This window comes from Zophobas morio, unplaced genomic scaffold, assembly GCF_036711695.1.
Source record: "Zophobas morio isolate AGI-343-1 ecotype UQ-CSIRO unplaced genomic scaffold, CSIRO_AGI_Zmor_V1 ptg000030l, whole genome shotgun sequence".
In the NCBI taxonomy this organism is placed as follows: domain Eukaryota; kingdom Metazoa; phylum Arthropoda; class Insecta; order Coleoptera; family Tenebrionidae; genus Zophobas; species Zophobas morio.
Genome location: NW_026972135.1, coordinates 16613292 through 16640039, shown reverse-complemented (window position 1 = coordinate 16640039; position 26748 = coordinate 16613292). Strand labels below are relative to the sequence as shown.

General features: G+C 33.7%; 1 protein-coding gene across 1 annotated transcript; it reads right to left on the bottom strand.

The window, feature by feature from the left end:
* On the bottom strand, positions 1 to 26659 carry Swm (second mitotic wave missing). The gene is made up of 12 exons (XM_064067894.1): positions 26461 to 26659; positions 26129 to 26247; positions 25825 to 26075; positions 12215 to 12568; positions 11455 to 11871; positions 2144 to 2600; positions 1712 to 2077; positions 1062 to 1394; positions 878 to 1008; positions 709 to 822; positions 501 to 641; positions 1 to 445 (listed from the first exon to the last, which is right to left on the bottom strand). The coding sequence occupies exons 1-12, from the start codon at positions 26517 to 26519 to the stop codon at positions 359 to 361; spliced, it is 2829 nt and encodes a 942-aa protein (XP_063923964.1). The 5' UTR covers positions 26520 to 26659; the 3' UTR covers positions 1 to 358.
* Between the last annotated feature and the right edge of the window lie 89 nt (positions 26660 to 26748).

Here is a 26748-nt window from a genome sequence, read left to right as displayed (position 1 = left end):
GTTTTCTAAAATTGTTTCTATTCTTTATTATTAATATATATTTTCTTTATTTATTTTTTGGGGAGCATCTTTTTTTTTCTTATCCATAACATCTTATTATATAAACAAACAGAACCACTAAAAATTTGTTTTCAAATAACACATTTAACCCGAAAACAAATTCATAGTTTACATAAGAAAGCAAAATAAAATTAAGAAATGCCTCTATACAAATATATACCATAAAAATTTTACAAGCAAGTAAACCTCACAAAAAAAAGAAAAACAAAACACATTTTTCCACATGACAGATGTCAAAACGAATATGGCCACCAGATCAACTGTCAAATGAATGAAAGAAAATCAAAAACCGACGAAACTATCGCCTCCAAGACCGGTCTTCGCTTTCTTCTTCTTCTTCCTCGTCGTCTTGAAGCAAAGCTTCTTCGGATATTTCGGGGCCCAACTGAAAACAAAAACGCAGCGCTTAAAACAAATCAATGGAAAAAATCCTGTCTTACGTCTTCCTCTCCTTCAGGCAAAGTCTGATCAATTAATCTGTCTTCTTCAGATTCGGACATCAGTGACTTGCGAGGAGTTGGTCTCGATGTCATTTGATTGCTAATCGGACCGGTGCACCACGTGATTGACAATGTCCGATCCTGAAAGCGTAAGTCATATTGGCCAACAATTTTTGACGACAATGTAGACAAAGGGAATAGTACTTACATGAAAATGTTTTCCTTTCAGCATGGCCATCTCAGCCTCTTTCCGTGTTTTGTAAGTCAAAGTTATACTGGGTAAAGTGGAGTCAACAGTATAATCGCCGATTTCGCCAAACAGCTAAAAAAAAAAAATAGGTAACCACCAATCCGCTTTCACAAAAACAAACCACTACCTGAAAATGATTTAAGACACTTTCTTGTTCATCAGCTTCATATCCAGAAACTAATAATCGAGTGGGTCTGTGATCTACAGTGTGTTTTTGGAACGAGGTTTTATTTACGGATTTAATGTTCCCTTTCAAACCTGAAAAAACGCATGACTGTATGCTTGAATGTTTTAATTATATCGGCACCCACCTCCGTTGTCAATTAGATTGTTTTTGGTAAGCAAATGCCTACTGACTTGTGTATAACGTCGTCCGCGACCACGGCCTCGGGTCATAGCGGCTCGTGCTTTTAATTCAAATAGTTTCTTTTGTATTTCAGACGTATCAGCGCCTTCTTGCTGTTTGGTAATTAAATCCAACTCGGCATCTAACATTTCTCTTTGAACATCTTCTTTTGCTTTCTTTTGAGGTGTCGATTTTACTGTTAGGACCGACTGTACCAGATCTTTTTTGATGCTCTCGATGGATTCTTGTGTTTTTTTGATAGTTTCCATTATCTGGTCACGCTGGGGTCCAGCTGAAACTATTTGAAGTTGATATAAAATAGTACTTTATGCATGAGCAAAAATTGTACTCATGTACTTCATTTTTTAAAGAATGAAATTAATTTACACTTTTTTGGTTAGAATTTATTCTGAAAAATTTTGAGCTGATAAACAGATACATTTTGATTAGTGATTTACCATGTTTACTGATACCTTAAAACTTTCTAAAAATGAACTGGATAGGTATAATTTTGACACAAATGACTTTTTTTTTTGTTATTAAGTTTTGTCTATGACTTTAATAAACATAAATCGCAATAGCCGCAGAAAAAGAATTTTAGCAAGTTCCACTTACGTTTTTCCATCTTTTCAATCAGGATTTTCTGTTGCGACAGCTGTTTCTCTAACAGTTCTTGCTTCCTCTTTCTAAGATTATTTTTAATCTTCAACACTTCCTTTCTCTGTTCGTCTTGATTTTTCTTAAGTTTTTCTTTGGCTGCCAACAGCTCTTGATTCTTCTTAATAGCGGCGGCTGCCTGAGCCTTGGTATCTTCCTTACTAACAACCGCTTTTCCGCTTTCTTTTTGATTTTCAGCGGACTCGGTTGCATTATCTGCACGCGGTTGCACTAAATTTAGAACTTTGTTAGTATTAGGTGGTACTATGGATGGCACCCCAAGGCGATCTTTAACGGAACGAGGAGGAACATTCTCCTGTTTACCTTTTCATTAAAAACAACACACCACATTAACCCTAAATGTCAAACAAGAAAAACGTTCTTACTAACCTTCAGTGCTGCCGTTATGCCAAAACACCTTGATGAATCGATTGTTGAGTACCGCTTCCGTGCTTCGGTAGGCGGCGTTGGCTTCGGCATGACTAGAAAACGTGACTATTGCCGCTTCCGGATCCCCTTCGTAGTTCACTTGGATGTTGATGGGTTTGCCGAATTTTGAAAAATGGTTATTCAAGTGTGTAATGCTGTTTAGGCCCTGTGGGATTTTCTTCAGTTCTAAAGAACAATTTGCTGGATTTTTTGATCGGGGACCAAGGCGATTGAAGTCAAAACTTTTCTTTTTGAAAGGTGTTGCTTCGTGATCATTGTTGTTGGTACCAGTGAAGTTCGGTTGTTGGCGGAAACCGACTGCTGGGTATTGATCGGCTTGTTTGTTGTCCATGACGGGGACGGGAATCAGCTCACGTTGCATGTTGGGCTGGGTGGGGAACGTGCCCATCATGGGACCCTGGAAAATAAAACAAAAATGAACCACCCACACTGTTCGAAATTCAAAATTGTTTAATTTATGGCGTATTTAATTTCCATATGTAACGAACAAAGACTTCGTAATTTAGTTTGTCGATAAATCTACACTTTTTGAAAAAGAAGTCACATATCAAAAACGAAAACAGTGGCCGAGGGATACATTGATAATTTAATCAAAAATAAAATAAATACTACAAATAAACTTAAGCAGTCGATTCAGTGCGCCTCTACATCATCAGCAGCGCAAGAATTCTTTGGCGATATGGTTCAAGAAGAAACGGCCCATATGATGTCAAAGCAAGAACATACAAGTACCTACACGTCGTCCACAGTGAAGGAAAACCTTCAAACAATAAATTTAACAAACTGTTTCAATTTTACTTTGAATTTTGTCACTAAAAATGACGCAATTAGGTCTGTAAGTTAGATCTCTGAATGCGATGATTAATTATTGCATGTGGCAATGAGTGACCAAGCAAGTCAGATTTCATGTAATAATATAAAATATTGTGGATAATAACATTGAATGTTGTTTCGTTGTTGTTTACAGAGAAACAATTCAAGTTTTATTCCCTTGTAAAGATAAAAAGGAAAAACGGAAATAACCTCACTTTACAAAATAACATTCTCATTGGAACTCACAATAGAAAAGCTGCTTTTCACTTTGGAAGTACTTAGTACCCCAGATAATAAAACTAATGTGCTGTGCATAATCTCAATTGGCACACTGGATAGCCAGACATTCATCGTTCCACATAACTATTTGGACGCACGCACTCATGAGGCGCTTTCAGACTGCACCATTTACTAAGGTAAAAAAGTCATTGACTCAAAGAGGCCAACTAAGGAATATTTGGATTCCTCTCACCAAGGATTTAAGAGCAGCATATTTGGAGGAAGGTAACAATTTACAAGTTAATGATCAATATTTAGAAGAAAAAATTGGAAAACAAAATAATACTAATGGTAAGGAAAATACTTCAGAACAACCACTGATTCAGTTACTAGAACTATTACTTAAAAAAACTAATGAACAATCAATAGAAATAAATATAGGCAGAATAGCAAAAGAATTTACCATTGAAAAATTTAATGGAAAATATTCAAACGCGATTAGTACTTGCTAAGAAACGAATGATTTGGGCAAATGACATACTTTCCAAGAAAATCGAGGGTGGGTGGGCGGGGCTAGTACTTGCTAAGATAAGCTTGATTTTGGCAAATAACATACTTTCCAAGAAAACAGAGGGTGGGTGGGCGAGGCTAGTACCTTCTAAAATAAGACTGATTTTGGTAAATCACGAGTTTTTTGGGTTTTCAATTTTCCGAGTTTTTAATTTTTAAATTTTTCGTTTCTTCAATTTTACAATTTAGAAACTACACTTTTATAATAATTTTCATTTTTTCGATTTTTAATTTTGTCACATTTGCATTATTAGATTTTTTAATTTAATTGCCTGATATAGAGCGAAGGTAAAATCGAGTTAGCAATTAAAAATGTTTGACGCATCAAAAATTGACAAAGTTTTCAAAACCCTACGTTTAAAATGTTTGCAATTAATTTTAAGTCCCCTGGTGTTTTACTTTCGGATAAATTTAAAGGAATCTGGTGTTTTGTTGCTGGATGATCTTGAAAAAAATCTTTTGAGCTTTTGGTGTTATATTTTTTCCGATTTTGAAAAAGTCTTGAGTGCCGTAATGTTTTTTTCTTAATTCGGGAGACTTTTGGATACCCATGGTGTATTATTTTGAGAACCCATGGAGATTTTTTGTTATTTGATTATTTAAAACAATTTTTTGGGACTCTGTTTTTTTTTTAATTTAAAACAATCTTGAAGTTCTAGGTATTCCTGTTTGGAAAGAATTTGAAAGTGCTTTGGAGCCTCTAGTGTCTTTTCTTATAATAATTTAATTAAATTTCTTAGAGGATATGTCATTTGCTAAAATAAGTCTTATCTTAGACAAAACCGGTCTTATTTTAGCAGGTAGTAACCCCGCCCACCCATCCTCTCTTTTCTTAGGGGGTATGTCATTTGCCAAAATCAGTTTTATCTTAGCAGATACTAGCCCCGCCCACCCACCCCCTCTTTTCTTAGAAGGTATGTCATTTGCCAAAATTAGTTTTATCTTAGCAGGTACTAGCCCCGCCCACCCACCCTCACTTTTCTTAGAAGGTATGTGATTTGCCAAAATCGATCTTATTTTATCAAGTACTAGCTAGTACCTGTTAAGATAAGAATGATTTTGGCAGATGAGATACCCTCTAAGAAAAGAGTGGGCGGGGCTAGTATCTGCTAAGATAAGAGTAATTTTGGCAGATGAGGTACCCTCTAAGAAAAGAGAGGGTAGGTGGGCGGGGCTAGTACCTGCTAAGATAAGAGTAATTTTGGGAGACGAGATACCCTGTAAGAAAAGAGAGGGTGGGTGGGGGGGGGGGCTAGAATCTGCTAAGATACGAATAATTTTAGCAGATGAGATACCCTCTAATAAAAGAGTGGGCGGGACTAGTATCTGCTAAGATAAGAGTAATTTTGGCAGATGAGATACCCTCTAAGAAAAGAGAGGGTGGGTGGGCGGGGCTAGTACCTGCTAAGATAAGAGTAATTTTGGCAGATGAGATACCCTCTAGCTAGTACTTGTTAAGATTTTGCGTAGGGCGGGTGGGTGAGTCTACATTTTGCAATTTTTTTTGTTAATATAACTAGACTTATTTCGACAACAAGAAACTTAAAGGATGTTTAAAATGGAAAGTTTGGGCTCCACCCCATAATTGCAAAATGCATTTTTCCTTGCAAGAATGTACCATTTGAACTGTTTCTTGTTGTGAAAAGATGGCTATGTATATTAGGAAAAAAGAAGGCAACATATAAGCGCCGCCCACCCGCCCTATCAATTCTGATGATTTTATTCGTCGTGAGCCGAGGGGCGGAGCTTAATTGTAAAATTAATTTATTACGAATCAATGGATAATTAGTTTTGAAAAAAAATGTGAAAGATTCAATATAATAGAAAATGAGAAAAAAAAATCGAGATTTTAAAATCATTCATGGACAAAGGTGCTACCCATGAATTATATGATACTCGTGCGGCTCAAAATGAGACCAGTTCGCGCCTGACGTCACTCAGAGAGTAGTACTATTGGAATTTCAACATAAAAGCACGAAGAATCAATAATATTTTTAATTTTTACTGTTATAATTCTTTATGTATTTAAAAAAGTGTGTTGTATGGACAACCTCTATATTATAATATAAAAATTATACTTATAACGCTGCATAAAATGACCGAAAAAATAAATTTACGTATCTGTCTGAATTAAATTGTAAAAACGAATTTAAGGGAGATTGATACGCATTTTTATCGTGTGCGACAAATTAAAATTTCGCGTTTAATATTATTTTTTGTGTACTCAATAGAAAAATGCGCCTTTAATTTGGAGATAATTATAAAAGTGCTATTTTTCTCCTTGGTAACACTTTTCCAACCATTCAGCATAACTGATGTCTCGTCCGCTTTATTTGAATTTTTTGTTCTTCTCAATCATTCATCAAAGTATTTGTAACACATTTCATACTTTTCCTACTATTTTATGGGCACTACATTCGCAATGGCTTCTGCAGATTATCTGAAAATGCCAAGATCTTCAGAATTATCCATTTTTTGCTTTTTTACGTTTTTATTTGATTATCATGAACATACTTGTTGTTATGGTAATTGTTTACATTTAACGCAATAGATATTTATTTTATTAGGAGTTTCAGTGATACTTTTGTGTCGAGTATGGACGATTAAACGCCGAGCGATAGCGAGGCGAATTAAGTCCATACGAGTCACATGAAGTCACTTAAACTCCGAATGAAATCAATATTTTATTTTCAAACGATTAATCTTCTTTTGAAATGATTATTTCCTATCTTCTTGCTTCATTAAGGAATTGCCTTGATTTCACTTACCATGGTTACTATGGTTGACAACCACTATGATTTTCACATATTTATACTCCGGCGGAGTATAAATGTTTTATTTATACGCCGGCGGAGTATAAGTAGTACTTATACGCCGCTCAAACACGGTGTCATAGAAATGAAACTTAAACCCCGGCAAGAGCGTCATATAACTGTCAGTTATATGACGTTTGAAAATAAACATAATTATCGTAAATTGAAATCTACTTTAGAAATTCTGTTTTAAACTTTGAAAAACTGAGTACACGAAAAAATAACATGTTCAACACATAAGAAAAATGTGTTTTTTCTTTTTCGCTCCCTTCGGTAATTAAACCTTCCATTAAAACGACCACTTTTTACTACTTGTAAAACAATCTATTATTATTAGAACAAAAAATGGTTTCGACACAATTGACAAAAACAACATTTTACCACATAATCTGAACTTAAAAATAAGAATTTTTAATAACTACTAAAAATAAATACAATGTACCTACTATTGAACCGTGTGTGTGCATCATTTTTAAAAGTGGCCATAGGGATCCCCATCTTAAATTTTATAACCCCATATTGTTATTAAGTTTGATTGTTTTGCTTTTAGGAAGACATAACGAAGGCACAGTTGCAGACTTTAGTTTTTTTTAACCTTTTTTAGGGAGATAATTCAAAAGTTCGTGTTGTAAATTTCGTTCAAAATCGTTTTCACTAAAATGCTGCGAACACACTCTTGCATTTTTTACTGTAAAAGAGTCCGAACGACAACAAGAAATAACCCATAATAATTGTCTTGTAACATTGTCCCTTGGAAATGAATAAAATTTTATGTCGTTCCGAAAATGTTTTGATTGATTATCGCTATTACACCCAAAAACGGCACAAGGCATTGTTGTAACTTTATAAAACCATTATAGAATAACGTGCATTCCCTAACTTTCTAAAAGGCACGTGGAATACAGAAAAACGTCGCAAAATACGCGAGAAATGCCTGTGTTTACTCTCTGAGTGACGTCACTCTCCCCGTACCTGCGCAATATCATACCTGGACCTGGTATTTATTGTATCATGGGTGCTACCGATTGGTACAGCAATACACTTTTGAAACTTACTATTAATGCAGAATGGGCAGATTAGAAAAAAAACTTTTATGATACATTTTCTAGTAAAGGTTGGTCTTCACTAAGATATGCAATATCATTTAAATATCAAACCGGCTCCATGCTTGATTACGCGCTAAAAACAGAAAAACTTTTATTAGAAATAAGAAAGTCCATTGATGATGGAACACTGATAGATTTAATCGCTTTTGGCTTGCCAAATTTCGTAGCTGACAGAATTGACAGAGAGAAACCAAAGAAAATTGAAGACCTATATAATGAAATAGGTAAATTGGAACATTTAGCTTCTAAGGAAAATTTAGAAACAAAAAAATATAGAGTCAATAATAAAGACAAAAGCGAAAAAATACCTTGTGAAATCTGTAAAAATAAAAACAAAGGTATTAGATTTCATCCTGAAACCGAATGCTGGTTCAAAGATAGAAAAAACGATGAAGGAAAAACAAAACGCGTAAACAATTCTATATTAGAAGTAGAAGTGAGTTATAATGATCCAAAAAACTAATAGTTCCACCATTAATTAGACTCAAGGTAAAACTAAACGACATCTTAGAAGTATCTGCTATTGATGATGCAGGCTCAAATGTCTCATTGATAAATTCAAAACTAATACGTTTGAAACCAAAAAACCAATACGATGTAAAAGATTAACTTGAGGACAATTAATGGTGTACATAAATCAGATGGAGTGATAATATTAAAAGTAAAATATTAAATATAGAAGAAAAGATAGATGTATTTATAATAAATAATGAAAATTTTAAACATGACTTTATAGTTGGAACTGAAAAACTAATGATTTCAAAGAAAAACAAGAAAGATATCAAATAAATTTTAATGAACATGTATATCAAGAAAACTTTGACATCTTGACAAATCATTTGAACCATCATGAAGAAAAAATGATAAAAAATCTTACGGAGAAATATAAAAATATATTGGCAAAAGACAAATACGATATAGGGATAGTAAAGAATTACGCAGCCAAAATAGATCTCATAGTAGATAGATATTGCAGTAAGAGACCATATAGATGCACACTTGAAGACAAAAAGGAAATAGAGGAACAAATTTCTAAACTACTCAAAAGAGATTTAATCGAAGAATCATACAGTCCTTTTGTAGCCCCAGTAACACTAGCTTATAAAAACGATGAAAACAAAAAATCAAGATTATGTATATTTCAGAGACCTGAATGAGATAATAGTTCCCCAATCACAACCTTTTCCATTAATTGTAGATCTAGTAATAAAAACAAGAAATTGCAGATACTTTTCGAAGCTTGACATAAACTCAGCGTTTTGGTCCATTCCTTTAAGGGTAGAAGACAGACGAAAAACTGGATTTGTAACCCAAGAAGGTCACTTTCAATGGACCTGTCTACCATTTGGACTAAAACCGTCACCAGCTATATTTCAAAGAATATTAAGTAACATAATAAGAAAACATAAATTATCAGATTTTGCAGTCAACTATATAGACGACATACTGATTTTTTCAAAAACCTTTGAAGAATACATTAATCATTTGTCGCAATAACTAGAAGCAATAATGAATGAAGGTTTCCGATTAAAACTTTCTACATGTACATTTGCCTTGGATTCCGCACAATATTTAGAACATGTAATAGCATACAATTCAATTTCTCCATTAAAGGATAATTTGATTTCAATACGAAATTTTCCGGTTAAAAGAAATCAGAAAAATGTTCGACAATTCTTGGGGAAGATAAATTTTTATAATGAATATGTACCGAAAATTTCTATTATTCTGGAACCACTACATAATTTATTAAGAAAAAGTCAAAAATTCACCTGGTCTACAGAATGTCAAAAAGCCTTTGAATATATGAAGAATTTCCTCTGCCAGCAGCCGGTCTTAGATATTTGTGATCCGGAACTACCAATACACATTTACATAGACGCAAGCTTACAAGGTACAGCAGCTGTGATGAAACAACCACAACTAAATAATAATTCGGAAATAGAAAAACCAGTAGCATACTTCTCCAAGAAACTTAATGAATCTCAGAAAAGAAAGAAATCTGTTAACCTAGAATGCCTAGCAGTAAAAGAAGCAGTACAGTATTGGCAACACTTGCTCATAGGAAAACACTTCAAAGTATATTCGGATCATAAGCCGCTAGAAAAAATGAATATTAAAGCTAGAACGGACGAAGAATTAGGGGATCTCACTTTCTACTTATCACAATATGACATGGAAATAATATACCTCCCAGGCAGAGATAACTTGGAAGAGAAACCCAGTATTGGAGTCTTAAGAAGACGAAGAAGATAAATTAAAAATTGTCAATCTAATAAAAATAGAGGATATCAGACAAGACCAAGAGGGTAACGAAAATTTAACAAATAATAAAAATAATCTAATATTTGAAGATAATCTATATTATAGAAAAGAAGAAAATTGTATTATCAGAAGAGTTTTGTAAAAAAACTTATACATAAGGAATTTTGCCACACAGGCATAAAACAAATGCAAAGCAAAATACTACCTTAATGTAAGGATAAGTATCCTCACTGTTATTGAATCTAACGTGCAATTAGGTCGGTAGGTTAGATCTCTGAATGCGATAATTAATTATTGCATGTGGCAATGAGTGACGAAGCAAGTCAGATTTCATGTAATAATGTAAAATATTGTGAATAATAACATTGAATGTCGTTTCTTTGTTGTTTACAGGTAGGATTAGTAATTAGATTAAGTACTTTAATAAAAAACTTTTGTTGTTTACAGAGAAATAATTCAAGTTTTATTCCCTTTTAAAGATAAGAAGGAAAAACGGAAATAACCTCACTTTCCATGTATATACTTTTTATTATTTCTTATGCGAGTTTATGAACATTTTTTGCCCGAAGTTCATAGTTTTATGGCAATCTTAAAAGTTAGGTTTGACACTTCTATTTGTCCCTGTTTTAGTTGTTATTTTTCAGCTTTTTTAATTTCTAGGATGTGCGGTTTTAAAATTTCAAAATCGGTTTAAGTTTAAGCTTTGTATGGAATGGTGGCAATTCTCATTTATTAAGCACAAAAAAAGTAATTTTAGGAAGTAAGAAATCAAAAGTGTAAAACCACATATTTATAGGGTTTTTTTTTAGTAGATTCCATTTCTTTTGATGAAACTTAGTTATTGTGAAAGCACGGGCCAAGTGTACCTATAGCAGAAATTACTTTAGCTTTTCTTAAGAATTACCAACATAATCAAAAAACATCTGGAGGCTTATATATCAGCCTAGAATAAATTATTCCCGCATTGTACTCATAGTATGTTAACGTATAATTTGATAGTGACAGTGGAGTTTGCTAGTAGATCTGTTGACAGGTGTTTATTTCCAAAAATATAAACTTATGAGTACTATTTTCAATAACTTTTAAGTTACGTTGAGTTTTGTATGACGGATCCGGTGTCCATTTCAATGCAAACAAGTATGTAAATGTCAACGTAAATATTAATAACTAAACAGGTTTTGTATATTTAATCAGATCTCGGTATGTATTTAAATCGATGTACTTGAGAAACATGACATTAAAACATGACTTTTTGGTTTTTTATGATCTCCAGAACGTTTTTATTTTGTTTAATACATTAAACTTGCTTGGAGAATAAATGTGACACTCTAAAATCTCGTGACATTTTACCAAAATGTTCAAGAAATTAGTTTTGGTATGCTCTAAAACATTTAATGGTTGAATATGTTGGAAGTCTTGGTTCTTGGTTGTATCGATCAATAGATAAAATAGTTAATAGACTTACCCTCGGAATCCCCATGGGTCTCGGACCTCTGAACCCGGGTCTATTCCACATCTGCGGCGCCTGTGGATTGTACTCGGGCGGTATCCCCCTCGGTCCCATCATTGGATGTCCGGCAGGATTCAACAACGGCGCCCCAATCGGAGGTCCGTCCGTTGGTGCGCTGTTAGGATTATAAGTCAACACACTACTCAAAGCAGAATCTTCTAGCACCACTGGATCCACCCCATGATCGAAGGGACACATTTCGCCCCTCATGCAGTATCCTTTCTCGTCAAAATCCCTGCATCTCCTCTTCGAGTTCTGCTGAATCACGACACTCTGTATACTTTGCGTACTGTTGGTCAGACGCAGATCCATGTCCCCATGATTGGAGTCCTGGGTTGGCGTTCCCGGTCTTGAGTGCCCATCTTTTACTTCCTAAGAGTAATAAATAATCATGACTTTACTGAATATTTATACAACAATCAATTATTATTGAGGAGGTAAAGTTACGGAATTGAAGTGAAAATTATTGTAATTTGTTTGTTTTATCGTTTAACAATAAGAAAATGTTGACAAATAAAATTGACTAATAAAAAAGACAAATTGATAAGCGTGATTATTTATCTAGAAGGGGCTAAAGTCAGCTTGCTTTCATATAACGAAAATTTTAAAGACCCAGTTTGAAGGCGTTAGGTTCGTAACAAACGTCAAAATTCGTTCAGTAATTTTAATGTGTGCTGTTGGCAACGTTACTTGTTATCAGCTAATAACGACGTACCTTGTCTTTGAAGCTGTCTTTCCGTGTCTTCTCCGCGGACCGCGATCTGCTTCGACTGGTGCTTCGTGGTGGTGTTCTATTTCTGTATCTGTTACCTCGGTGAGGGTGTTTGGGGCTTCGTGATCGCGAGCGCCCTCTAGACGGCGACGGTGTGCGAGAACGTCTTCGGTCGAAGCGGCGAGGAGGCGACTTGTTGCGCCACGTCCGTGGACGGTCGCGTTTTTCTCTCTCTAATCTATGCTGTTCCCGCTCCCGGGATTTGGAGCGTTTTGATCGGTCCCACGATCGGGACCGGGAGCGGTTTCTGGAAGAGGATCGGTGGCGGGAACGGACGCGCGCTTTTTCTTCTTTGTCCTGAAAATCGGTTCGATGTAGTAATTTGGCTTTCAGCATGGTTAGGTGTGCTTTGGGGATCTAACTTAGAACCTCTGCTGTTATTACTTTTTATTGATGACTTAACGGAGGTAAAAATTACGGACATTATTACCAAATCTCGTACAACCTGTGGTATCATTTACAGATTTTATAATAACGTATTATACATATTGTATTATTGTTATTTCTGAATAGTGATTTATAAATACCAAAATACAAAGACAATTTAATCACGAATGCTGTATGTAATAACAGAGGTGCGACTGAAGACCGAACTGAAAATAATTTATGGTACTCGTAATTTAAGACAAATACCGATAACACTTATCAACCTATAGGCGTGAAAGTGATATAGAAACTAAACTAAAAGATGTTTTCTACGAATTGCAATAACCGGATCACAATGCCGATGGTCCAGACTTTTTTATTGCTCTGACTTCCGCTTATTGAATAAAACACTACATTTTATTTTGATTTTCGATGTTGTAATTCACATTTGGTTAATTACAACTTGTCTAGATCTAGGGGAGGATCAGAGGATGCTGCTCCCTAGCTACGACCTTTTTAGGGGTTATGAAATATCGAGAAAATATGAAAGAACCAAATTGCCCGATGCACTCCATTACTGTACGTCCTTGGCTTATCCTCGATAAGGAAAACAACTTGAAAGTGTTCATATTTATAGTAGTTTGATTCGAATGAGTTCGTTCCCTCAAAACAGAGTATCAAAACTATTCAGTAGTAAGCTACAATCGACAAAATGGGGTGACTCGTTCTTAATTTGATCAATAAAAAATATGAATGCAATGATGAATCACAAGTAAAACCTCATCATATTTTGATCAATTTTAGTAGAATTTATTCGGCAAAATTTTGAGATAAGTCATCAATTTTTTTGGGGGAATAAACAGACTTATTTTGATTAACAATTTACCATGCTTACAATGAGTTTAAAATGTCTTCAAGATTTCAAAATATTCAGTTTCGCAATTCTTGATTTAAAAAATAAAATAAATCGACTCAGTCATTAATTTTGTTTAATATACCTTGTATAAGCAAATCTAAAAAATATTAACGCAGTAATAATTCGCAAGACTCATCATACTTTGCACATTTAAGACAGGATTTATTCAGCAAAATTTTGCGGTGATGTCAACATTATAAAAGAAACACAGCAGTTGCCATTTCGAAACGAGTTTTGAATTAAAACTGTTTGGTTCTGATTAAAAGGAAATAAAATTAAATCCATTAAGTCCTTTCCAAATGAAAGTTCTTTGTCACTACTATAGAATCTGGAACTTTTTAAAATTTACTTGTAAATGGTTTTTGGAGATAGATAAATGCAGAAGAAAATTTCGATGTTATTGTGGCGTTTTTTAATTTCGGCTCCAAAGCAATATTTTAAAGATTTTGAAATTTTAAAATCCATTACATTTTGTTTTTATTTTTGTCCACGGACAAACAGCAACCAATGGAACTAAACATCACTCTTAATTTTTAGCTCAGAAATACCGTCATTTCTTCAAAATATTTTTGAAAGTAGAACAACTTCCAAAATTTGTTTTCAGTTAAAAAAAGCAATTTTAATATCATAAAAGAATTTTAAATTTTCAGAAAAAAAAAATTATTCGTTTTTTTCCCTCAATTTCTCTATATGAATCTGTAATTTTAAAATAAATCCACAGATTAAACTTTTGACTTTGTTTTAAATCTTACGATTCTACTGCTTGTAAAAATAGAATTCAATTCCCATTTTACAATAAATAAAATAAATCAGTCATAATAAGTCAGAGTCTTATAAGCGAGCAGTAACCCCGCCCACCAATATTAAGAGTAGTCACTTCATTCCAGTGACTACTCTTAATATTTTCAATTTTATCTTGGCAAATGATAACCACCTGCCCTCTATTTTTTTTAAAGGGTGTTATTTGCCAAAATCAGTATTATCCTTAGAAGGTACTAGCCCCGCCCACCCGCCCCATTCTCATTTTAACGATTTTATTTCTGCTCATCAATCCACCTTTCATTCAAACCAGATACAATGAATCACTAAAGTGAGCGGAGTTAATTATATGTTCTTCTGTAAAGTGGTAAGAAACTAATAGAACCTAGGCTGTTAATGAGAAAAAAGAACGCTAATTGTATTTTTTTTTATTGTACTATTTGGTTTAAAAAATGCATTTCTTATTTTAGAAGAAAAAAAGAACGGGTGGGTGGGCGGGGCTTAGTGTAACTTTTTCTTACAGAGTCTTTTATAAGCAAGCAATAACCCCACCCATCCACCCCCTCTTCATTCTAGTGACTACTCGTAATACTATTAACTATTATCTTTAAATCCAAATATCGTAGACCTAATTATTAATTTTTCTTTCATTACGAAAATTTTGGTTTCCAAGAAAATTTAATATCTTGACTCAAGAACTCTCGGTTTTTTGTTTAAATAATTTGAAAGCTCAATTCAGATAAAAAAAAAACAATTTTAAGACCACCATAAAAGAATTTCTAATTTTCAATAAGAAAAAACAAGTTTTCAAGTTTGTTCTCAATTTCTCTATATGAATCTGTAATTTTAAAATAAATCCACAAATTTTTTTTGAGTTTGTTTTAAATTTGAGATTCTACCGCTTGTCAAACTAGAATTCAATTTCAATTTTACAATAAATAAAATAAGTCAGAAGAATTGAGAAAACAGGTGGGCAGGGCTAAGTTTAGTTTTTTCTTATAGAGTCTTATAAGCAAGCAGTAGCCTTACCCACCCACACTCTCTTCATTCCAGTGACAACTCTTAATATTGTTCAGACTTATCTTGGCAAATGATAACCCCGCCCACCCACCCTATGTTTTTTTTAAGAAATTGTTATCTGCCAAAATCAGTCTCATCTTAGCAGGTACTAGCGCCGCCCACCCACGCTGTTCTCATTTTAACGATTATATTTTTACTCAGCCGTAAAAGATCCACCTTTCATTCAGACCAGATAGAATGAATCACTAAAATGAAGATGGGGTAAGTGGACGGAGTTAATTATACGCTCTTCTGAAAAGTGGCAAGAAACTAATAGAACCTCGGCTGTTAAAAAGAGAAAAAACAAAGCTAAACGTATTTTTTATCATACTATTTGCTATAAAAAATGCATTTCTTATTTTAGAGGAAAAAAAAAAACGGGTGGGCGGGCGGGGCTAAGTATACATTTTTCTTACAGAGGCTTTTATAAGCAAGCAGTGGCCCCGCCCACCCACCCCCTTTTCATTTCAGTGGCTACTCTTAATATTGTTCAGTCTTATCTTGGCAAATGATACCCACCCGCCCTTTATTTTTAAAGGGTGTTATTTGCCAAACTCAGTCTCATTTTAGCAGGTACTAGCTCCGGCCACCCACGCTTTTCTCATTTTAACGATTTTATTTCTGTTCATCAGTATAAGATCCACCTTTCATTCAGACCAGATACAATGAATTACCAAAATGAAGGCGGAGTATGTGGGCGGAGTTAATTATCTGTTCTTCTGTAAAGTAGCAAGAAACTAATAGAACCTAGGCTGTTAAAGAGAAAAAAGAACGCTAATCGTATTTTTTTATTATACTATTTGGTTTAAAAAATGCATTTCTTATTTTAGAAGAAAAAAAACGGGTGGGCGGGCGGGGCTAAGTTTAACTTTTTCTTACAGAGTTTTTTATAAGCAAGCAATAACCCCGCCCATCCACCCCCTCTTCATTCTAGTTACTACTCGTAATACTATTAACTATTATCTTTAAATCCAAATATCGTAGACCTAATTATTAATTTTCCATTACGAAAATTTTGGTTTCCAAGAAAATTTAATATCTTGACTCAACAACTATCGAATTTTTTTCGAAATAATTTTGAAAGTTCAATTCAGATAAAAAAAAAACAATTTTAAGACCACCATAAAAGAATTTTTAATTTTCAATAAGAAAAAACAAGTTTTCATGTTTGTTCTCAATTTTTCTATATGAATCTGTAATTTTAAAATAAATTCACAAATTTTGTTTGAGTTTGTTTTCAATCTTAGATTCTAACGTTTGTCAAGTAGAATTCAATTTCAATTTTACAATAAATAAACTAAGTCGGAAGAATGGAGAAAACAGGTGAGCGGGCCTAAGTTTAGTTTTTTCTTATAGAGTCTTATAAGCAAGCAGTAGCTTCGCCCACCCACACTCTCTTCATTCCAGTGACAACTCTTAATATTGTTCAGTCTTATCATGACAAATGATAACCCCGTCCATCCGCCCTTCGATTTTTTAAGAAATTGTTATCTGCCAAAATCAGTCTCATTTTAGCAGGTACTAGCGCTGCCCACCCGCGCTATTCTCATTTTAACGATTATATTTTTGTTCAGCGATAAAAGATCCACCTTTCATTCAGACCAGATAGAATGAATTACTAAAATGAAGATAGGGTAAGTGGACGGAGTTAATTATACGTCCTTCTAAAAAGTGGCAAGAAACTAGTAGAACCTCGGGTGTTAGGTGTTTTATAAGCAAGCAGTAGCCCCGCCCACCCACCCCCACTTCATTTCAGTGACTACTCTAAATATTGTTCAATCTTATCTTGGCAAATAATACCCACCCGCCCTCAATTTTTTGAAAGGGTGTTATTTGCCAAAATCAGTATTATCTTAGCATGTACTAGCCCCACCCACCCGCCCTATTCTCATTTTAACGATTTTATTTCTGCTCATCAGTATAAGATCCACCTTTCATTCAGACCAGACACAATGAATCACCAAAATGAAGGCGGAGTAAGTGAGCGGAGTTAATTATATGTTCTTCTGTAAAGTGGCAAGAAACTAATAGAATTTAGACTGTTAAAAAGAGAAAAGAACGCTAAACATATTTTTTTTATCATATTATCTGCTAAAAAAATGCATTTCTTATTTCAGAGAAAAAAGAACGGGTGGGCGGGCGGGGCTAAATTTAACTTTTTCTTAAAGAGTCTTTTATAAGCAAACAGTAGTCCCGCCCACCCACCCGCTCTTCATTTCAGTGACTACTCTAAATATTGTTCAGTCAGTGAGTATAGATGTTAAAAGAGAGGCAACCTTACGGACAAGTGCGGGACTAATGCTCCGTCTTACCCCTCACTTCACTTCATCCACAAACATAATAGTGGATAGTGGCTCTCCCTCCTTTTTTCTTGTGAACTACGTTAACAGTAGTCTGGACGAACACCATCTCATCAGACTTGTGGCCAGTGCGATTACGTTAAAGCAAAATAGCCTACCCTCAAATGAACGGTGGACTGGTGAAAGGTTTTTGTCCAATTTTAGCCAAATTTCAGCTTTTCTTTAATTATTATTGTTATGATAAGCACATGTTGACAACATGCCAGTAAATCCCAATTTTTGGAGGATGCCTGGTGTATGCGTTTAAATTCATCCTTTATTTAAATAAAAAAATGAACGGCCATTATAGTAGATAAAGTTATTATGATGTTTTTATTATTTTTCAGTTTTTCGACCGTTTTATATTTCGATTTCTCAATTTTTCAACTTCTCGATATTGTAATTTTTCATTTTTAAAATTCTAGATTTTTCGATTTCTCGAGTTCCCAGTTGTTCTATATTTTAATTTTTTTATTTTCCCAATTTTTAAATTTTCGATTTTTCAATTTTTGAGATCCCGAATTATCAATTTTTCCATTTTTAACTTTTCGATTTGTCGATTTTGGCCTATTTCGATTTCTCAATTTTTCGATTTTTCGACTTGTCGACTTTTCGACTCCTCGATTTCTCCATCTTTTGATTTTTCGATTTCTCGATGTCTCAGTTTTTGAATTTTTCGATGTTTCGATTTGTCGGTTTTTGATTTTTACTTTTCGACTTTTCGGTTTTTCTGTGTTTAGATTTTTATATTATTCGATTTTTCAGTTTTTCATTTTTTTTTAATTTTCGAATTTTGATTTCTCGATTTGTTGATTTTTTAGTTTTTCGATTTTATATTTTAGATTTTTCAATTTTTATTTTTTTTATTTTTTGATTTTTAGATTTCTCCATTTTTCAATTTTACGATATTTTCATTTTTCAATGTTTTAAATTTTAGACTTTTCGATTTTTCAGTTCTTCAATATTTTTTAATTTTTCAAATTTTGACGTTTCAGAATTTTCAGATTTCCGATTCCTCAATTAATCTACTTTTTTCGACTTTGCTTTTTGAATTTTTGATTTCTCAATTTTTCAATTCTTTAACTTCCTAATTTTTGAATATTTTGTTCAATTTTGTGATTTTTCAGTTTTTCGACTTTTTACTGTTTGAATTTTCAATTTTTCGTTTTTTAAACTTTTCAGTAGGGATGTACCGACTAGTGGCCGACCGGTTGGATAAGCCGACTATTCAGCCGTTTTTCATCGTCGGCTGGCAGTCGGCGACTGGTCGACAAAACAGCCGATCGGTCGGCTTTTTTTATTAAAATTAAAATAGTAAGTATATAAAGCAACTAGCTGACCCCGTGAACTTCGTTTCACCTACAATTTAATTTTGAATCTGCAAAATCGAATGCTGTGAAGTCTTGCAGATGTTTTAAAATATGATAAGCATAATAAATTTTTATTCAAAATATATTTACTTATCCCCTCCAAAAAATTGATGACGTCAGCCCAAAATTTTGCCAAATGAATCCTATCTAAAATGTCCAAAATAGGATGAGACTATACTTGTGATTTATCATTCCATTCATATTTTTTTGTTTTGCTTATAGGGAGTGTCTTAAAAAAAATAATCACTGAGTCAATTTATTTTATTGATTGAACCAAGAATTGCAAAACTGAATTTTGAAATATTGCAGACGTTTTGAAGTTACTGTTTGACTTGGTAGGTTTTCAATCAAAATATATCTGTTTATCAAGCTCAAAAACTTGAAGACGTCATCTCAAGATTTTGCCGAATAAATCCTATCTAAAATGTGGAAAACATCATGAGTATATTTTCGTAATTTATCATTGCATTCATATTTTTTCGATTTGCTTTTACAATGATTAAAAAAAATATATGGATCAGTCAATTTATTTTAGTGAGTAACTCAAGAGTTGCAAAAATGAATACTTTGAGATCTTGCAAACGTTTTAAAGTTATTGTAAGCATGGTAAATTGTTAAGAATATTTATTTATTCCCCCCAAAAAATTGATGGAATGGCTCACTCGATTTTCGCAGATAATTTTGGGAATACAATACAGTTATTTTTAGATTACACTGCACCAATCCAAGGTGGTATACGTGTTGATCGTAAATGTTGATTAGGTCATCACAAAATTGTGTGAAGAAAAGACTCAACTCGAAAATGCTGAATATGTTTCATTATATTTTTGGTGCGAAGGAAGTTCTGTCGAAACAACGTTCGATCAATTTTTTGACAATGGTTGATATAAATAAAACACATTAGATGCTCATACTCGAAATACGAAGTATCTACTCGAATATCAAATCAAAATATTTCTAGTTTTTCTAGATGATGCTAATACTTCAGTAGGTAACAGTTGATGCTCAAGTAGTATCTCGACACAACAAAAACGGAAAACAGTGACAGTGTTCAACCATCAAGGCAAAAATCGAGTCACCAAAATATAAGTTAGCATGGGGTAGACACCTTGAGATGGGAATCTCTATGGCCAGTGTTAGAAAAAACGCACTGCATAATTTATGCATAAATAAAATGAAAAGTTTTCGATATTCCTGCTCCTAATGTGTTTTTCAAACTGAATGCACCTTTTGACGACGTTCCACGTTCATGAAAGTCACCATGTTTAGTTAAAATTCACTCTTACAACGATCCTACTGGTTTTCTAAGCTGCTTTACAGACAACTCAGTTATTTGCCACGCCGATGCTCATTTCTAGATTAAATGCTCACAAAACGCGTAGATGTTCAGTTTGTGTCCGGGGAGATACAATGTTTCCAAGTAGGTACTCAGTACATAGAGTAGATACTCAGGTATATAAGAGTAATAATGAAGTAGGTACTTCGTACTTCGAATATGAGTATCTACTCAGTTTTATTCATACCACCCAATTTCTCGATTCAATGTTTGATTATGTTGATTATGAGCACAACGCTGATCAACTTCCAAATACCCGAATTACCTATGAAATAAATCTTTGCGGTTTGCACCTGAGGTAGTTCGTCGCACATTTGATTGACTTCGTGGACTTATGTGAGCTTGTCGTCTTCTCGGCATTTTAATGAACTTCATAAAACGACACAGAATTATTTTCACAGTCAATCAAATCTGTAAATTTTGTATTGAGAATTTTAAAATATTGAAAACTTCAAATTAAATCCTCTAATAACGGTAAAGTTTGAGGTTTTGTCGAAACCAACAAAGTGAATATAGGTAAAAAGAATGGCAGATCAAAATGAATAAGAAACTTTCGCAATGTGTAATTAAATTCACTTTAACCAAGACTTTTCTTAAAATAAACGACGTTTTTTTTTACGAAAAAACAGAACGATTTGAAATGCAATATACTTTTCACAATCGCACGGAAGAATTAGTTTTGTATGACACGTCAGTTAGACGCCAGGTCCGTCAGAAACGCCAACTATTGAAATTAATTCGAAGTGGCGATTCCCATACAAAATTTTTAGAATTTTTTTATTTTTTAACTGTTCTTTTAAGTTATCCTTATTTTTTTTATTTATAAACCATCCCCGTAATATAAAAAAAATTTCAAATCGGTCAAGCCGTTTTTGAGTCTTAGCGAGACCAACAGGAACAGCAATTGATTTTTATTTTATAGACGATTAAAAAATGGGGGTTGGTGGTAGAAAGGTGAAAATTTAGGGTTATGTGTATTTTTTGATGCCAAATCTTAAAAAAATAAAAATAAAAAATTTTGTCAAAAAAATAGACAAACATTTTTTAGGATGGGCCACCCTTATCACTTAGGGGTTTAAAAAATAGTTTACAATTTATTGTCAGACCTACCGAATATACATAAAAAATTTCATACAAATTGGTCAACCCATTGCGGAAAAGTTCGGTTACAAACACTGTTACGCGAGAATTTTATACATAATGCATTATTATTTTAGAACAAATTTCATTACCATAAAAAAGGTTATACTGACTCGACCTTAAAAGATAGACATATGCTGTCGCGGACTTTTCTTTAGAACTTTTAGAGGGGAACAATTTCGTCATACATGATTTTTACGTAACTTTAACCGTTTAAGCAGCGTAAGCAACGGAAGTTGTCAAAGGAGGAATAATTTTCCCGTTTTTCCGAATTTTTCATTCCTACTTCGCTCCTAATGATCGTAGCGTGATGTTATATAGCCTATATGTAGATATGATACATGGACTATCCAACAGAAAAAGATTTTTTGAATTTGAACCAGTAGTTTCTGAGATATGCGTGTTCAAATAAACAAAAGCTTCAGCTTTATTATATAAGTATAGATTAAACCCGGTTTACAGAACCTCAATTAAATATTTAATTGCGATTTAATTTTTAACCCCGCGTTAAAGTACCATGTGACCGACTCTACGCCAATGAGACGTCGCTAATGGCCTTGTTAAATGTCCGATCAACTTAATCTCAGTTAAAATATTGTATAAAATGGCCATAAATTGTGTTATTCGTTATTTTTGTACTGAGTTACAAAAAAAAATTAAATGATAAAATTATCCAAACAAATTTAACACATTTTTTGGAAACGAAGGAACTTTAGTTATTCCTTTTATTAAAATAAAACAAATTTTTAAGATAGTCAGAGAAATAGAAAAAAAAAACACACTGTCTGTCGCATTTATAAACCGGTTTTAGCAAAGCCGAACAGTCGGCCGACTAGTCGGTTTTTACTGACCGAATAATCGGCTAGTCGGTTAGTCGGCCAGACCTACAGTCGGTACATCTCTACTTTTCAGTTTTTAAAATATTAGGTTTTTCGATTTCTCGACTTTTCAGTACTTCTATCTCAATTTTTCAATTTTTGGAATTTTTAAATTTTTGATTTTCCATTTTTTTTATTTTTCGATTTTCCATTTTTTTTGTGGGTATCGTTGGTGATTTTTAGAAAAAGCGGCGGTTACGGTTTTCAGATTTTATTTAGTTCCTTTTACTGTTTGAGAGTGCCAGGGAGAAAAAGATCGAAGGGTGTTTGAATGGTCGACAGGTAGGCTCGGTTTCAAACTTTCAAATAGGTGGTAGTAGGTAAAGAAAAGAGTTTAGAAAATTCTAGAAACGGAAAGAGAAAGTACGTAGGAGTGTAGGGCAGGTAGACGAAAGATAGGACGTATTTACATTTGTACAAAGATTATGAATGCGCTCAGGTAGAACACCTGATTTTGTGGGAACGGTTGTTCCTACATTTTAATTTTTCGATTTTCCACTTTTTTTTTATTTTTCAATTTTCCAATTTTTCGATGTTTCGATTTTTCATTTATCCAATTATTCAATTTCTCTGTTTTTAAATTTTATTTTTTTTTATTTCTTTATGTTTAGACTTCTCGATTTTATCTTTTTTTTATCTTGGTTTTTCGATTTTTAAAATTTTTCGATTTATAGATTTTCCGATTTCTCAATTTTTTCAACATTATCAGTTTTGGAAACTTTTCAATTTCTTTTTTCAATTCTGAACGCTTAGAATCGACATTGGCATGAGCGCGCTCTGGTCTGTGGATCAAACATGTTCCCAGGCGACGACTTATCAAAAATTGTTATCGCTAATTCCACTAGAAGTTTAATATTTTGTGCGAAAATGGAACACTCGAATGAAAATAATTGCCGAAATGTGTTTGCCGAATTTTATACAGACCGTATGCATTTAAAAAAAACCTTCACATTTAATCACTTTTTCCAAATGGGAATATCAAAAAGGACAAATTATAACTCTAGAGAATGGTAATTCGATAGAAAGACAGACAAGAAGTGGAATTCCAGCAACAAAAATGGGCCAGAAGAGGAGAGAAGCCTTAATCAGTCAGAACCACGGCGGTAACCATGTATTGAAACATTATAACTAGTAATTTAGTAATATAATAGTGCAAATAGTGTGTCCTATTTTTAACATCCATACTCACTAACCACGGTAAACTTGGAACGCCATTTAGAAATTTTGGACAGAAAATTAAAATCGGCAAAAAGTACGTTACTAAGGGAGAATAAAATCATATTTGCAAAGCGAAAATCAATTCCCAAATGTTCAGAAAAACAAAAATTGGAACAAAATCAAAAATTAAAAAAAAATCTGAATCATTACACTGCCAACGTTATTGATGCATATAAATATTCAGTTTATTCCTAAGGACAAAAATGTTCCGAACGTCCCTCAACTGCGACCAATTGTACGCTTTTGAAGAAATCTAAAGTGGAATTTGTGTGAAAAATGTAGGGTAGAAACCCTTCACACATACAGAATTAAGCACTGTGTATTGCTGAAAAGTTGGCAGAAAAAAATATTGGCTTTCACAAATTTAATGTGCCGCGCCGTGTTAAAACAAAAATTTGTGAAGCAAGTAGATATGTTGCAAATCGTACTCTATAAAGTTGTTTTATAAATGTTAACAGTTGCATTTTTAATTCGTCATTCAATAATAAAGTTATGCTAGTTTGAAACTTGCGCAGATTTTTGGTCCCGACACCCTTATTTGATTCGAGTCACAAAGTGTCAGTAATTTTCCGCGCCGTCCGACTTGTTAAATTTCAAACTAAAACGGCTGCAAGAGCGATTCACTTACAGTAGTTGTGTTGTACAAGCTCAGACAACAACCCGTAAAATGGTATTAGTAACAACCATTGAAGGTTAGAGGGCTTTTGTCGCATTTTGGGGCGCCATCTGACCGCCAATATTAACTCACTGGTACGCATAAGGATACGGGGTTGCCGGTCTTTTAAATACATAGTCACTGGTTCAGTCTTATCTTGGCAAATGATACCCACCCGCCCTTTATTTTTTAAAGGGCGTTATTTGCCAAAATCAGTATTATCTTAGCAGGTACTAACCCCGCCCACCTGCCGTATTCTCATTTCAACGATTTTATTTCTGCTCATCAGTATAAGGTCCACCTTTCATTCATACCAGATACAATGAATTACTAAAATGAAGATGGGGTAAGCGGGCGGAGTTAATTAAACGTTCTTCTGTAAAGTGACAAGAAACTAATAGAACCTAGGCTGTTAAAAAGAGAAAAAACTACGCTAATCGAATTTTTTTATTATACTATTTGGTATAAAAAATGCATTTCTTATTTCAGAAGAAAAAAAGAACGGGTGGGTGGGTGGGGCTAAGTTTAACTTTTTCTTACAGTCTTTTATAAGCAAGCAGTAACCCCGCCCACCCTCCCCCTCTTCATTCCAGTGACTACTCCAAATATTGTTCAGTCATATCTTGGCAAATAATAGTCCTGCCCACTAGCCCTCTATGTTTTAGAGGGTGTTATTTGCCAAAATCAGTCTTACCTATCATATCATATCATATCATATCATATCATCATATTTTCACAGTATTTAGACAGTATCACTTCAGCAAAATTTTGACATGACGTCATCAATTTTTTGGGGAGACAAAGGGATATATTTTGATTAAAAATTTACCACGCCTGCAATAACTTCAAAATGCCTCCAAGATTTCAAGTTATTCGGTTTTGTAGTTCTTGATTTAATAAAAAAATAACAATAATAAATTGGGTTTTTATAATTTTTTTTTTGCATCAACCTGTGTAAGCAAATCGAAAAAATATGAATGCAATTTTTTCGATATCTATCTACTGTCGTAAAATTTACGTAGCCACTGGTTTAGTTGTTATTTAATTATATGTAAATGTGTGTGTAATTACTTAATCAGTAGCAATAGAATGCCGAATTAATGTAATGTAACGTTGACATTCAATCTGATTCATTTTTCAAAAACACTAATAAGATTATCTTGATATCTGGAAAAAAATTGCCCAGGACTGGACACGCATGATAAACAACGTGAACGTTACTACTTAAACTGGTTGTCAACTATTCACCCACTACAGTGATGTTAAATAACTTGACTTCACTCATCATTTTTTATTGATCTTCTAATATGTGACATAATTTTGTGCTAGTAAATATATAAATTTTATGCGTAATTTTATTACCACATTATATGACCACAAAATGAATTATGACAATCTTCCTTCAATTTTCAAAACTGGTCAATCCCCATGAACATTAAAGAAAAAACCAAATTACAGAATTATTGTTGACCTTCATGGTCCACTGAATTATTCCTGTCAAATAACCGAATACTTACAGTAGGTTCAGTTTTCCTCGTTTCCCTCATTTCTCTGTCTCGTTTTGATTCATGCTCCTTGCGTACCGCGTTGGAACCATTCACAGTTTCATTCAAGTTGGGTAATTCACTAGGATGGACAATTGGCTTTGGTTCTTTGGTTGATTTCATCAAGATTGGATTTGGAGGATTTGTATTTGGTATAACGGGTGTTGTTATATAATCCTGCGTTTCGAGAGTGCGTAACACTAAATTTACAAAAGATTCAGTCTCTGCAAAAACGAAAACGCATTAGTTACTAATCGACGCTTCGCTACCTACCCACCAGTTTCTAAAAACACTTCCAGCTGCCCAACCATGATTTTGTGAAGTTCCTCTTCAGACTTATCTTTTTTGATCAGAGCCAGAACGTACTTTGCTAACGCCGCAGGGTCTGCGTCACACCTTCAATCAAAAGAAGAAATCAGTTTACTGACACAACGCCATTGTGAAAACTCAAAAGTGAGGTTAGGTAACGGTGAATTTTTTCGAGCGAAAATCGGGCGACTACAGGCCAGAATGTTGTTCAACTGGCGTTTCACGCATGTGATCGTGTAAACAAATTATCACACGATTGAAGTAACGTTATTAATGCGTTAAATATGGGGGTCAACTTACATGGGTTTCAACACGGCCGCTAACCATGTTTTAAACGCTTCAGGTTGCTCTATAATCATTATGAACCGGGATGGACGATCATTAAAAAATATATTCTTTAATATGGGGTGCAATGTAAATAATTTTCTTCTACTTTTCTACTGCAAAATGAAACATATGACATATATACACATACGTTCGTGACACCAACATTCACCTACTGAAGTTTTTCGTGGTACCAACGCAGCGACGCTAAAAACACTAAAAATAACTATGGTTAGTGTGAGGTCAAGGCGGGTGGTTTCGTTT